Genomic DNA, 15,733 nt, shown 5'->3' with positions numbered 1-15,733 from the left:
CTGCAGCAGAGTTGTCAGGATACCAGAATTATAACTTGGATATGCTTCAAATAAATAATCCTCCTGGGCAACCATAACTAGTTAGTTTCATTATTTTCAATTTCCAACCTGCACATAGAGGTGGTGCAGAAAAAGTCACCGCAGACAGACCAACATTTGACTTCCTGTTTGTAGTCATGAAAGGTAGAATAAATACGATTTTCCTGACTTAATGTGTGGACCCATGCAGAGGAAAATAAACATTACCTCTGCATTATCAATAATAATCCAGAAGGAGTGTGTGGAGGTGTGTGTACCTGCAGAGAGTGTGCTCTCTGTTTGTATGATTTAGACCTTTTATCGGCGTCTGCGTCTGAGCTCACACTCTGGGACTGACAATCATTCAAAGAGCAGGCGACACAGCCGTCTCCCTCCTCTGCTCTCAGTCTGTCTGCATCAGACGTTAACATACTGAGTACGTCTTTATGAGAAGCCAAACAAAACTTCAGTGTTTGCCTTCCTGTGTGAGAATGGTTGGTGATAAAGAGGCTGTGACAGAGGGCAGAGCAGAGACACGCAGCAGGCGGGAAAGTGAAATGAGATTGGATTACAATCTTTTAGTGATAAAACTGCATTAAATAAATACACAAAAGGAAGATATATTGCACATTGGTTAGTGGTTTTGCATGAGAGGAATATCGCACAATGAGAGTTCAGATGTTTTGTGTGTCAAGTGAAATAATTAGCTCTGGGATAAAAACACTTTTGATGTCTGTTTGATTTAATAAACCTTCATCACAACAATCAAAAACCAGTCATTTATGTCTCCTTCACCACTTTGTCTTCTTTATTGACACTCTCTCCTTCCTGTGTCTTTATGGCAAACCTTTTTGCCTGTTAATTTCATTGCATCTTTCATGCTTCTTTTGTACTGTCGCACTTTTTAAAATGTCATGTTACGCCATTCGTTTACCCTTCCAAGCTTGTGGGCTTACAATGGGAATCCCGTGTTTCACGTCACAATGCTATGAACTCTGGGTAATTCCTGTACGCTAAGTCTTCAAAAATGTCCACTTACGGAAAGGGGGCATAAAGGGCTCAAAACGTCAGTGAGAGATCCCCTCACACATTTGATGATTTGACAGTGGGATAGCCCTTAGGCCTCATGGACTTAGCGGAACGTGCCTTAAAGTCAGTGAGTGCTTGAGGGTGGACATTGAGACTGGGCCCCAGGTTCCTACATTATCCACTTTCCTCTTGTAATGGCAATTTCTTGTTCAGGCTATGATGTCAGCGTGATAGATGACATAAACTCATGGAGAGACAAATGATTGTCTTTTGTCAAGTTGTATTATCAGCACTCTTTGCAAAGAGGGAGAAAACAAGTGAACTTCTCTCAGTGGAAGTCAGATGTCTTCTGCCCCTAGAAATGTGAGCTCACACAGTATATAGAAAATAATCAAAACAGAACTGCACCTGCAACTATTAGTCTTAAGGCTGATTTATACTTCTGCGTTGAATCAACGGCGTACCCTACGCCGGGGGTCCGCGTAGCTCCCGTACCTACGCCGTGGCCTACGCACGTAGCTGATGTGCACCTCCTCCCGCATTTACAACACTTCCTGGATCCCGGACATCGGCCACACATCGGCCGTGTATTTCATCTCCTCCTCTCTATTCTTCATGTAATCATGTCTGTATGATAAACAGCAACATGTATCAGCTGTAGATTAACATAACACGCTCTGAATCTCTGTGGAAAAGTAAACAGAGATCGTAACGGGACCGGAAGCAGGCGGCCGGCTATCAGAGAGACCGCACTGCCCTCAGGCGTTTCGGCGGAGAATTGCTGCGCGACACGGACACACCGACGCACAAGTATGTGGTGCTCATGTCTGCGTCAGCCCCTGCTGCGTAGGGGAGACGCAGAAGTATAAATCAGCCTTTACAGAAGCACAGAGAAACACAAAGCATAACACTTTATTCATTCATTTTCCACCACACTCTCATCTATGAAATAAAGGTGTAAAAGCCCCAAAAATGTAACTTAAAAAGAAATATATCTATACCCTGTAGATCTGTGTTTTCAAAAAAGCTTTAGCACTTTTGACAGTACCAGATATAAAAACAGCAGAGACTATCACTTTAAAGCACACAATGGTGAATTGTGGACCCCCCTATGTCTGCAGTGCTCTCAAATGCTTACTGTGTTTGTTTTCATCAGTGTAATAATGTGTCAAAATGAAGAACTGATATCAAGTTGTAACCCAAAACTTAAACAAGTCCCAGGTTGTTTCTTCTCATGTAAACACAATCCCTAACTTCTGTTGGTCTTAATCTAGCTCCTCTCCTCTGTGACTATATCTGTTCCTCTTAAATTGGACAACATGATTTACCTTTATCTTCATCTCCTCCTCTCCTCTTTCTTTCAGAGCCTGGATGAGCTGGACGATGACGATGCAGGAGAGAAGGGGCGGAGGGAGGAAGAGGAGCTGGTTCAGGCCAACACTTTCCAGAACGAGTCCATGACAGCAGACCCCGTCACTGGACACTTAATGGTAAGAGGAGACGTCACAAGAGGGTGGAGTAGAGTACAGAGGCACCAATATGATATTTTCTGCATGTGGATAGTCCTGGGGGGGTTTCAGCTTCTGCCTCAATACTGTAGAAATGAAGGAAAATTTAATTTCAAATCGAGTTCACAGAGAGTTCATTCACAGCCGGAATGAGGACTTTCATTATCATCGAATTAGCATGATATTTTGTAGCAGTGCCAGTGCATAAACTTACATTATGTTCCCCTTTACTTCTCGCTTCACTTCAGCAGAGATATTGCACAGATTGATGCATCAGTGCTGCCAAACAGAGGCACTGTTGCCCAAGGAGTAACCCAGAGAGCTCCCGATCTGAGTCTGCCTGAAAAAACTCCTCTGATGCAAAAACTCAAAGGTGTCTCTGCATTTCATCATTGCTGTGAAATCTGTTAAAGCAAAGAGAAACAGCCTAAAATGCTCTTAAAGATACTCAAAGAGAGGCTTCCTCACAAGTCTGGAGCCGGGAGGTTCTGCTGGTGTAATGTGCTTAATCCTCCAGGGTCGTACGCTGGGAGATATTGCAGCTGCAGGTGTAACTGACTTCATGGAGTGGTGGATAAATTGCCTGTACTGATAGAAGTGTTAGAATATATTCTGACTGTAACTAACATGGACTTTTTTCTGTAAGAAGAGAAGGATCAGCTGTTCCCAGAGCCAAAGTTCAGGTTCTCAAAGGTCTATTTTTGTCCAAAACCAAAAGATTATTAGTTTCCTGTCACAGGGGAGAAAATAATCCACAAAATGTTCACATTCCTGAAACTAAGAACAGGAAACTTAGAATTTCTGGTCTGAAAACATGACTCAGTTTAGGAAATCAGCAGATAATTTAAGAGTTTACATAAATGATTCAGACTGCAGCTCAAGTTTTTATCATTTCGAAGGAAGTTTGATCCTCATTTTTACCAAAGAAGTCTAGTTTCAGTTTCTCTTAAGTTTGGATTTGCTGCTTTTTGAGGTCATATCTAAATTAAATGTTCAATTTTAAGATCGAAACTTAAGACTCATTTATTCTTCCTTTAAATAAGAAGCTACTTAAGTACATTTTAAAAGATATACCCATCACTACCCACTTACTGCCACATGTTCTTTACATGAGCATTTACGTTAAATAATGCATCCACTAGAGGGCGCCACTCAGAGAACATGCAGGGAAGAAATGAGTGGGAATGAAGGTTTAGATAAACAAACTATGCAATTTAAAGATTTAACTATTTCTAATCTTCAGTTTTACAAACTAGTTACATGATTGTGTCATTGCAATACATCCCTGGCACAACTGTAGTCCAGGGCATGCAAGCGTTTGCTGCCCGTGTTAAAACAAAGGAAGAGGTGGTGGCCTAGCGGTCTAAACGCCCCAAGTACAGAGGCTACAGTCCTCGTCGCAGAGGTAGCCGGTTCAACTCCCGACCGGTCGACCATTTGCTCTCTACTCCCCATGTTTCCTGTCTCTCTTCAGCTGTCCTGTCAATAAAGGCGAAAAAGCCCAAAAATATTAAAATAAAAATTCATTAGCAAGAACCACGCCACACGAGGATATAAGTTTGAACATGTAATGATTTATTGTGCGTCGTATAGCCCAGCAGATGGAGACTCAGGATGGGGATTACGTCTCAGCGTTATCCTAGCCGGAGCTGATCTTGATCCCAGGCAGTACCTGGAATTAGACAAGGGCACAAAAGAGCGAAGACAAGTTGAGTAGTAAGGGATAAGAAGAAAGGCAACTGAAGCAGAGCAAGGTGAGGGAGGGTGGGTTGAAGAGCAACAGACGAACGGTTGAGTAGTCGTGCTACGTTTAAGTAGGCTTGTCAGGTGATTGAGGGTGTGGTTTAGGCGTGGTCCTGCTCCCGAATTTAAGTTAACACCTTAACTTCATATAAAATAAAATAAACAAACAAGGGAAGAAAAAAACAGGTGGCTGTCGAGCAAAGGCAAAAGAGAGGCGGACCTTACCTTCCCCGGTCACCATGCACGGGTCCCAGGACCAGGTCATGCTGCTTCCTTCTGAGGACCCCTCAGAAAACTTGAAATTTTTGAGGAAAAACTCAAAATTTTCAAGTTTGTAAAATCGTTAATTTACGACTTTATGACCTCACAAATTTATGAATTTATAAAGTCAGAAATTTACAACTTTAGAAACTCAGAAATGTACTAGATTACAAAGTCCAGATTTTTTGAGTTTGACAAATCTTTAATTTATGAGTTTAAAAACATGTAAAATTACAAAAAAAGAAAACAAAATCAAAAATGGAACCATGAGTCTTTTTATGCCATTTGAGAACAGTATTTGATATTCAGCAGAGCAGTGTGTGTGATTTCCAACACCACTTGAAGTGCACACAGTGAGCATATAAGAGCATCCAGCTGTTTGACACACACTGAAACCTCCTCCCTGATTTCTGCACAAATTAAAAATCTCATCTAACTGATGTGAAAACCTCAGTTTGAAATCAAGCCTTCAGATGAAACATCTCTGCTGCTGAGTGACGCTCCTTGGATGTGGCTCAGAGTCGTGTTCCAGATGGGTCGGCTGATACGCATCAGCAGGCTTATTTTGTTTTGGGCCGGAGCCGTCTGAGGCTGTTTACGAGCAGCGAGGGCTTGTGTATGAAATATGTACACAAACACCACACAAACAGGAAGACTGTGACAGCACCTGCTGAGATGTGGGGAGGAAAAATCAAAAATCAAAAGGCTCTGCTGTTTACATGAGGTAGTCCACGGAGTAAACAACATCCAGCAGCTTCCATAGAAAGGAAGGGAGAGACATGTGAAACAGAATATGTCCACTCATGCCTCCTGGATCTGTTTCTACAGTCGTCTTGTATGAAGGCTAACACAGACCAGATGTAGCTATGCAGAAAGTAACCATTAGATGTCTCACTGTCACTCAAATCAAACACATGAGACATTCATATTCTGCTGGGGGTCCGCTGCCTGCTCGCTCATAAGGAGGCAGGCTGGGAGGAATAAGAGAGTAGACAGCGCGGTCAGTGGATTTACAACAAAGCTGTCAGGTCGACATCTGTAGAGACAGAGCATCCCAAAAATGTGCCTCTTCTCCAGGGCCCCATTTATCAACGGGAGACAAGCAATTGCCATGTCAGGCCGGGGTTATGATTTACAGCGTCCAGTCGGGCCTCGTAGCCGGTATCAAGATATCAGGACAAAGAGATCTTAAAAAGAAGCTCACGTCAGCTTCTGCTCCGAGCTGCTCACAGTCTCCTCAGGTTTTGGAGCGTTTCCCAAACAAACCAGGCTGTAACTCTTCTGTCTCAGCTGCTGGAGACTTAATGGAAACTCCACGGAGGGTTTAGCATATGAAATATTTTATCAGATGGTTAAAATTCCGTCCTTTTTCCCATATGTGTGCCTGTGTTGGGACGCTGTGTGTCTGTCCTGTCTGTGTGTGTGACAGGACACATGTATCTGATATGAGCCGGCTCAGAGAGGCCCTCTGCAGGCATGTGGTCCTGGTTATCAGGCCTTACCTCCCTCTGGTATGCATGTGCTACAAGCAAACCTGTTGCACTGATCCAGGAGCCAGAACCATATGTAACATTCCTCGGGATCATCTGCATCTGATGTGGCGCCAGGTCCAAAACACAGCCTCTCTCAGGTCTCTGGAAAAAAAACAACTCTCCCCTAACAGTTTCCCTCTAAGTCTCATTTGCATTTTTAATTATCACCTTCCAGTCCAAAACCTGGTGTTGATGCAGAGCATGTTGTCTGAGCCGTGGGGACGTGCTCACTACCTGTCACATGGCTTTTCCATCCAGGAGCTGCAGCCTCAGTGAGACCAGGAAACCTCATCCTGTTGCCTGAAACAATATTTGTTCACGTTCACACCTCTGTTGGTTCAAGATTGTAGGGATACTCTTATATAAGCCAACTAAACCTTACAGTGTTTATCTTTGATGGGACTGTTACCAGCGAAAACACGTAAGGAAGTCAGAGGGAGACTAAAGAAAAGCAAGTCACAGTTATCTCAGATTTATTTTAGAGTATTGAATAAGAAGCACAGGACTTTTGCATAGTTGCAGAAACAAAATAAGAATTATATTAGACTCAAATATTTATGTTTTTACTCCTTGGCTTTAACCCAGCATGAGAGTTGTGTGGTCTCTGTGGTCTTATTTTATTTTTATTTGCTCTTGCAGTGTTTTAATTTTATTTAATTTTATTTTATTTTATTTTATTTAATTTTATTTTATTTTATTTCATTTCATTTCATTTTATTTTATTTTATTTTTTGTATTATTATTTTTATTTTATTTTATTTTATTTTTTTATTATTTATTTTATTTTTTCATTTTATTTTATTTTTTGCTTTTTGCATTTATTCATCGTACAGCTGAAGAGCAAAATGAAACGTGGGGAGTAGAGAGTGGGGGAAGACATGCAGCAAATGGTCACGACCGGGAGTCAAACCGGTGACCTCTGCAAGGAGGACTAAAGCCTCTGTATGTGGGGCGCTTAGACCGCGAGGCCACCTGTGCCCCAAGAATCTTTGTTTCCACTGGGGCACAAACCCAGGACCTTCTGCATGTATAGCAGATGGGATAACCGCTACATTATGGAACCAGATTTATTTTATAATTATTATTATTCTTTATTTATTTTTTTTGTGTTTTTTTTTTACCATTTTTTATTTATTATTATTATTTTATTTATTCTGTTATTCTTCTGACAGCATTTTAAGTTTAAGTTTTTTAAGTTATATTTTTGAAGCTTTTTTGCTTTTATTGATAGGACAGCTGAAGAGAGACAGGAAATGTGGGGAGCAGAGAGTAGAAGATATGCAGTGAATGGTCGACTGGCCGGGAGTCGAACCAGTGACCTCTGCGACGAGGACTATAGCCTCTACGTGGGGCGCTTACACCACTAGGCCACCAGCTCCCCTAAGTTCTTCCTGTTTTAACTCATTTTATCTCACCGTGCAGCACTTTGCTAAACTTGAATGTCTTTTAAATGTGTATATAAATAAAGTGGATTAGATAAAACACTTGCATCGGCACAAAAGGCCAAAAGTCCAACATGCCTGTCTGCAGGTGTTTACTGTTGAGTTTGCAACAGACTTGCTTTCATCTTGAGCCTTCAATTTATGCTTCCGTTTGGCATTTTGACATTTATCCCTTCAGCCAGCTTCAAAGCCGGAGACAGCCAGGTGAGGCCGGCATCTAAATTAAAGCGATGCATGACAGAACTGCAAAACATCTCTTTAAAGAAACAATTAATGTGTTCTTAGACAAACATACAGCTCTCACCGGGGATGTTTTCGACTATAGGAGCTCTTTGATTCATACTGGACGAAATATGTCAGCGTTGACATCATAATGTGCACATTGAACACGTCTGGATGTATTATGTGTCAGGTTTTGCAGTTCTCTGACCCAACAACAGACAGAGGGCACTGTTCAAAAGGTTTATTTTTAAAGTGAGGCTGGATGTAGTTTAAAGCTGTGAAGGAACAGATGATCTGGCAGCTGGGCAGGTTGAGGCAAACAGTTCAAAATCCTGGAAGAGCTGTGATCCTGAGGGAAAAGAGAACTACTTTGAGATCCTGAATGAAACACAGTAAAAGTCTTACGTAGGTAGAACAGTACCGCATGAAGAACTGAACACTCTGGTGATCCTTTGAAACATTGATAGAAACACTGCGCCACACATTTGTAAAGTTAAGTAAGAAGTTTGATGTTTTTTCCTCGTACCTCTCCGTCCATGATGCTTCATTTATCCATGCTGGTGTCAGGGTCACAGACGAGAATCTTGAAGGGGAAGGAGTCCAAGCTGAGTGTGGTAGAAGTGCAAGGATGGTTTGTTTTGCTGGTCTAATTATGTACCCATAGGCTATTAGTATTATCTGTATATCAATAAGATACTTGAAACAACTTAGTTTATTGATCAAAAATTGTTCTTTTTTTCAGTATCATGCACCTTTACTTTCCAGAAGTCTAGTTTTGCTGGTGACAATAACTGACCTGCAGACTTCTTCTAAGTGCAAATGAAATAAACAAACTAGATTCTCATTCCTTTTGAGCTCTCTTCTTGAATTCATTGAAAACCTCCCGGAGCAATGCTTTGAACGCTGCCCTGCTGGGTGGCCGGTTGAACAGCAAGTATCCCCTTTCGATAGACGGAGGTGGGACACTTAAAGACTTCTAATTTAATGAGCTGTCAGGACGTAACTCAGAGATCAAATCAAACCATTAATGTCCAAGAAAGATGAATGTGTTTTCAAACATTCAAAGCAGCACACACACACACACACACAAACACATGAAGGAGTGATGGGTTTGAGTTCAGTGATAAAGTGCATGTTTTATTGTTGATATTTGTCTCTGGGTATTCTCAGCAGCTCGGAGCTCCACAGCGGGGCTTATGGGAGCTGTCAGCGCAGCTCAAGCATGATAAATAAAGTTGCACAGGCGTGAATTGTGTTCAGTGAAGAACATGAATTACGCTGACCTTGTCTCACAGATTCGTATCCCAGATAGGAGGAGCACACGGGGGACCAATTCCAAAGAAGCAATAGTAATGTGTAATGTGGCAAATCGAGTCCGGGATGTTTTCTATAAATACGATTCATTTTCAGCTTTTTGTCTGCTTATCAGCCTCAGAGGGATGAGGATGATCGTCTTAGACTCAGATTCTCAACGTTAGACATAAAGATGGCTTACAGGCTAATGTTTATAATCAAACCTGCTCGATGAGGGAAAACTAGAGGTGTAAAAGTTTTAAGATGCAGATTATGATGTTACAAATCATCTCATGCAAATATAATTTAAACATATGTGTTACGGCAACACAACCCTAGGGATTCACGTCATGTCGAGGGCTTCCGAGGCTTGGATGCTCGTGCATACATTTGATTGCCAGTTAGAGGAAACCAGTAAAACATGGGCTTACCCTTACGCCGCCTCTCCTCTGTCTTCAACCTAGTTGGCTTCGGCCAGCCCTGACTGTGGTCCATCGGCGTCTCTCCATGACTCCGACACCAGTTACTTTATAAATAGACGCAGACAAAACTCAATCAAAGACAAATAAGGGGAGCTTCGGCAACAATCTTCTCTTTTCCCGAAACTCTCAAATCAGCTGCAGCTCTATTGGCGTCTCTCACCTGTTCAGAGTCTCTAATCAACTCACCCACCCCCTAGCCTGACAGCCATGGCGATCAGCCAATGGGGAGACAGTGTGCCGTGACATAAGCATCTCAGAAACTATACAAGTATGACAGGGATGCATTTTTCATATTAAAAACTGTGTTAATACTATAAGATTTTAAAATGCACATCTAGGTCTGAGGGTAAATAATGTCACATTGGTTTGCCAATGGCAGAGCTAGCACCACCAGCCTCCAGTCCTCCTTGCAGGTTAATGTCCTCATGCCTGTGCTGGTTCCTCATTGCTGTGGTGGAGTGGTTATATGTCAGTTTAACTAGACACAGCCTACATACAACTTTTTCTCCATTTACTGGATCAACATACTGACAATCCACGCCGCGCTATAAGACAACATCTGTCACCTGTGCTTGTTTACATCCAGGTAGTAGAGCTTTAGAGCGTTATGGACAGCAGACATTAAGCAGAGATACAGCCCCTGATTCGACTGTCTTCCCCCTCTCTCTACTCCCCACACTTTCTGTCTCTTCAGCTGTCCAATCAATAAAAGCAAAAACATGCCAGAAAGAATAACTTTGACTTTAAAGAAAGAAAACAATAATTCAGTCATTTAAAGAAATATAGGATTGTAATTTTAGTCTGACTTCTGTGAGAGTCGACACTTAAATATCACTTTCTTTTGGTATATCTTCATTAAGGTGGAGCAGCTGCCTGAGAGGGATTATTTAAACTGTCAGAATCTAACGCCACTCCATTATCTTAAAGTCCATTATCCTGTCAGAGTCGTGCAAAATGTAAGTGATTATTTACAGATCGATGCTTTCTTTCTGTAACATTGTTCTGGTCTCTGATTCAGTTTGTGCAGTTTGACACTGAGGAGCATCAGCTGTCATTAAAAACCCAATCATGCTCTGTGACTTCTTTCATCATTTAAAGTCTTCTCAGTGCTGTCAAGATCAAAAGTGAGGAACTAGCCGTGCACTTTGGAGAGTCTAAAAAAGATGTGCATAGTTATCTCAGCTGTCAAAAACGAAGCGAAACGATACGTATCTTTCTTCCTCGTTTGTTGACTGCAGACGTCGTAAAGTGCAAATAAGGATTGACACAACCTCCAGACCCCCTGACTGTCGTGACCTTCTCCCATATTGTCACTTTCACCTCAGAAAACAATCAATCCAGTCTCCTGACCCTCAAACACGAGTCTGGCTCCGGTTGGATCTCATAAAAACAGATTTATTCAAATGATCCGAGGAAATCTGAAAGCAAACTCTTCTTTCATCCTGTGTCAGGTTCCTCCTGGAGATACTGTCCTGGTTTGCAGGTCAATTGTTTATTCAGCACATCCTTATGGTTCATATAGGCTACAGGAGACTGTGACAGAGCTCGTGCAAACACACATTTACATTTAGACAGCATTTTTATTCGGATGCTGCAGCGAGCGAGTCTGTGTTTCAGAGAACTGCCCTGAAAATTATACGCAGCATATCTCAGCTGAAAGTGATGATTTTCAGGTTTTTTGTTTACCTTCAGGAGAACAATCTCTGGGGAGGCAGCTTTAGAGAAACTTTTAAAGTAAACATGTTAAATAATCCAACCTCAGACATGTCAGAGAAAGAAGAGTCTACGCTATGATCGTCTCTTAACATGTTCAAATAATCTTCCTCAATACAGAGATACTTTTACTTTGACCTTGAGTTACCTGGAAGAAGATGTGTTCATCTTCTTCTCTTTGTCATCCTATTTTTACTCTTCTCTAGTATTCCCTTCTTCCTCTTTTTCTTCTTCCTGTCATAATTGTCTTCTTCGTTCCTTCTTTCAAGTCTTCTTCCTCTTCCTCTTTTTCTTTTACTTCCTTGTCTCCTGATCTTCTTTGTTTTCTTCCCTGTTCTCATTTTTTTCATTTTCTTTATTGTCTTTGTTTTTTCGTCTTCTACTTGTCTCCCATTTCCTCTTTCTCCTTGTCTTCTCTCTCCTTGTTGTCTTTGTCCCCTTCCTCCTTTCTTCTCTCTCTCCTTGTCATCTTTGTCTCCTTCTACCTTGTCCCCTTCCTCCATGTCTCCTTAGTCTTCTTCTTTCTTGTCATCTCTCTCCTTGTCGCCTCGTTCCCCTACCTCCTTTTTTCCTTATGTGTTTCTCATCTCTTCTTAGTCTTATTCTTCCTTGTCCTCTCTTTTTGTCTCCTTCTTTCTTGCCCGCCCTCTCCTTGGATCCTTCCTTGTCCTCGTCCTCCTTCTCCTGGTCTTCTTTCTCCCTTCATTCGTTGTCCACTCTCTCCATGTCTCCTTTATGTCCTTCTTCCTTTCCTCTCTTGTCATGTCTCCTTTATGTCCTTCTTCCATGTCCTGTCTCTCCATATCTCCTTTGTGTCCTTCCATGTCCTCTCTCCTTGTCTTGTTTGTCTCCTCTTCCTTGTCTTCTTTGTCATCTTTCTCCTGTCTATATTTTTATCTACCTCCTCTTCTTCTCTCTCTTTTGTCTTTGTTGTCTTCTTCCTCTACTTCTTTGACTAAAACGGGTAGAAGTGGAACCATCAGTGAATCAGGATTTGACCTGATCCTTGGACCTGTCTCCTCCCTCTTTAATTCATACGTGTCTTGAACTTGAACTTGCGTCCAGATGAAGAGTTATTTCTAGTCCTCCTGCAGCTCGTGGAGAGCTCGCTGACATCATCTTAGTAAATCTATCTGAGCCGAGTAGCGATGAAGGCCGGGCCGGGGTTGCATCCTTTGGTAATAAATGACATGTCACTGAGACAGAGAGGACGATGCACGCTTAGATTCAGGGAAAGCGTTTCCCTTCACCCGCTAAAGTTCTGACTGATAGATCGCAACAGAGCCAAGGCCGCTCCATCAAACCCGGGACCCTTCACTGCACAAGACCTTAGGAGAGGGAGGATGTGTATTCGTCTCACAGCGCCTCATTTCTCCAGCGCGGCTCTTTCACCGGAGGCGTCTTTATTGGAGCATCAGCGCCTTATAGATCTAAACAACCTTTAGATCATACAATAATGGGAAAAGAAGATAAACATTCAACTCCACGCTGCTAAACAAGATTGCCTCATACAACTTGAGGCTATTCGGCTCCTGCTGAACTATTAAATGCACCAAAGCTCATCATATATATCAGCTCACACACATCCTAAAGGCTTTCTATTAACGCTGCTCCTGATAAATTTCTCTTATCCACTTGATGAGATTCTGCGATTGTTCCTCTTTTCAACCCAAGGCACACGAGCAGGACGGATGATACCTCCCTAAACTCATTCTCATATCTCTCTGCTCTCATTGTTTTTGGACTGAATGTATTGCTCTCTTCTTTTTGTTCCAGGATACCCCCAGATCTGGGAGCGGCCGCCACAAATGGTGAGACTCTTTTTTATTATCCTCACTGAGCTGAGTTTATCTGCTGCAGGATCTCTGGTAATGTGTCAGGAGACGGGGCAGAGTACGAAACAGCAGTTGAAGTCATTAATTACAAGAGCAGATACTGAAATGTTCCGAAGGGCCTTTTTTCCTCGTGCGTCACTGTTTGTTTTTCCCCTCAGGGTTGCTCTTCTTCTACTTTCTTAGCCGGAGAAAGTGTGTGAGTGAGTGTTTTGAGCAGTAGCTGACAGGACACCATCTGGACCTCAGACACGGCTCTGTTGTTGCTGGCTGGGAGTGTTGAGAGTTTATCATTTGCTTTCAGAGGTTGGGAGTTATAAATGTGTGCTTCCATCCTGTGAAGGTTGCTTTTGGGTTTTGATAACAGGCTTCTTCTCCCCAAACAACCTGCAGAAAAATCAATGTTTGGAAAGAAGGGGGATTTATTTTCTTTGTTGGATACAGTCGACACAAAATTCAACATATAAGACGCACTGAAACACCTTTATTCCATCTTTTCAAAACAAGATTTCAAAAGTGGACTGTGCCTTTTAATGCAAAACTCAGACAGACGATTCAATTATTAGACGCTACTTTAAAAATGTTGATGTATCTAAGTGTTTGAGCCTGTATTGTCAAGAGTCCTAAGGTCTCATATTTCTGCAAACAGGCCCCAAAGAAATAATTAAGGACACACAGATTGTGATGATCGAGGCCAACACTGATACCAATGTTGACGTTTAACAATTCAGCCGATTACCGATTCTGATATCGATGTTTTTTGCATCTCTTCGTTCTGATTCCTCCTGCACTGGCGGTCATGGAGGTGCATGTCAGTGACTTAGCTCTAGCTGGGTTAAAGCGCCATTTTCTAGGTAAAGGACCGTCTGCAAAAATAAGGGTGGTACGCACATCCAAATAGTAAAGGGCTGGGTCTTGGAAGGAGACAACAAATGTAAAAAGAATAGAGACGTCTGCACACCAGAAGCTGCTCCAATGCTGCTGATAACATCCCAAAACTTTACTTGTGGTGACATTTTTTAATACATTTGCATTGCAGCAGCTTCTGGTGTGCAGACTCATCTACTCTCTTTACGTTTGTTGCCTCTGTTTTTCCTGGTCCTCTCTCTCCTTGTATCCTTCCTTCTTTTCTTCCATCTCCTTGTCTTATTTGTCTCTTTCTTCCTTGTTCTCACTTCTTGTTGTCTTTGACTCCTTCTTCCTTGTCCTCTCTCTTTTTGTATCCTTCCTTTTCTTCCCTCTCCTTGTCTTTTTTGTCTCTTTCTTCCTTGTTCTCACTTCTTGTTGTCTTTGACTCCTTCTTCCTTGTCCTCTCTCTTTTTGTATCCTTCCTTCTTTTCTTCCATCTCCTTGTCTTTTTTGTCTCTTTCTTCCTTGTTCTCTCTTCTTGTTGTCTTTGACTCTTTCTTCCTTGTCCTCTCTCTTCTTGTATCCTACTTCCTTTTCTTCCCTCTCCTTCTCTTTTTTCTCTTTCTTCCTTGTCCTCTCTCTCCTTGTCTTGTTTGTCTCCTTCTTCCTTGTCCTCTCGCTCCTTGTCTTGTTTGTCTCCTTCTTCCTTGTCCTCTCTCTCCTTGTCTTGTTTGTCTCCTTCTTCCTTGTCCTCTCTCTCCTTGTCTTGTTTGTCTCCTTCTTCCTTGTCCTCTCTCTCCTTATCTTGTTTGTCTCCTTCTTCCATGCCCTCTTTGTCTCCTTCCTTGTCCTCCCTCTCCTTGTCTTTTTTGTCTCTTTCTTCCTTGTTCTCTCTCTTCCCCTCTGACTTCTTCTTGATTTCAGCTGGGATAGTCCCTAGCCCCCCGCGATTCTGTATGGGATAATCTGTGTGTCTCTTCTTGTTTTCTCTGGGGCCCTTGTAGAAATAACAAACCTTATGATGCCTTAAATTAACAAAAGTGACGATTCTGTGGAGCCAAACTCTTGACAATACAGTCTCAAACACAGAATCACTCTGATGTTGAACTCCTGGTGTGAAGTGTGTGTTTATTTTCCAGTATTTGTGACCAAACTGAGAAACAGTGAGCAACAACAATAGCCGAGTTCACCAGCTGACAGTCAGCCCGGCTGTGTCATCATGGCTGCTGCTCTGATCAGATGGCCTGGCCACACATGGGCGCTCCAGTTTGTGTAGAGTGGCACAAAGATGGCCGACAGTTCAGCTTCTTTGTTACAACTCTTCTGCAGATGAGATGAGTGCATCACTAACATCAGCACTGAAGAGACTTTAGATGGACGTTTTCTCTCCATTCAAAGGAAACAGCTTCTCTCAGCAGCAGGCGGAGTGTTAATGAGATAGTTGTGTATCGTGTGTTGTGATTTCTGTGTAGTCTTTACTTCTTCCTCGCTGACACTTGAGCCCATAAGAGACATTGTCATACCCGTCTCTGCTGCTGCTGTCTCTTCTCTCTCCTGCCCACCTGCTGAGGCTCCAAAGAGTATGTGATTGGCTCAGTCTCTCTCTCCCCCAGACCTCCCCCTGCAGGGTGCTAATGGGCCGTGGTGTGATATTTAGTATGGAGGCCATGGTTGTTTAGGCTTAGCTTCAACACCTGCTGTGTGTGTGTGTGTGTGTGTGTGTGTGTGTGTGTGTGTGTGTGTGTGTGTGTGTGTGTGTGTGTGTGTGAGGATGCCAGCATGGAGATATATCTTGAAAAAGAAAAGATA

The 15,733-nt window shown here is 42.4% G+C and overlaps 1 protein-coding gene and 1 long non-coding RNA gene across 3 annotated transcripts in view; one reads left to right on the top strand and one right to left on the bottom strand.

The window, feature by feature from the left end:
- pawr (PRKC, apoptosis, WT1, regulator) overlaps positions 1-15,733 on the top strand; it is a 91,442-nt gene that overhangs the window by 61,978 nt on the left and 13,731 nt on the right. For both annotated transcript variants that reach the window (XM_034673891.1, XM_034673890.1), the window contains 2 exons: positions 2,412-2,537; positions 13,020-13,054. In XM_034673891.1, the coding sequence (XP_034529782.1) occupies positions 2,412-2,537; positions 13,020-13,054 (161 nt within the window). The remainder of the gene's footprint in view (positions 1-2,411; positions 2,538-13,019; positions 13,055-15,733) is intronic.
- Positions 7,982-9,676, bottom strand: LOC117805219. The gene is made up of 3 exons (XR_004629372.1): positions 9,480-9,676; positions 8,282-8,360; positions 7,982-8,104 (listed from the first exon to the last, which is right to left on the bottom strand). It is a non-coding gene; the product is annotated as an uncharacterized LOC117805219 (long non-coding RNA).

Source organism: Notolabrus celidotus, chromosome 21 (assembly GCF_009762535.1).
Source record: "Notolabrus celidotus isolate fNotCel1 chromosome 21, fNotCel1.pri, whole genome shotgun sequence".
NCBI classification, from domain to species: domain Eukaryota; kingdom Metazoa; phylum Chordata; class Actinopteri; order Labriformes; family Labridae; genus Notolabrus; species Notolabrus celidotus.
This window is presented reverse-complemented; position numbering and strand designations above follow the sequence as displayed.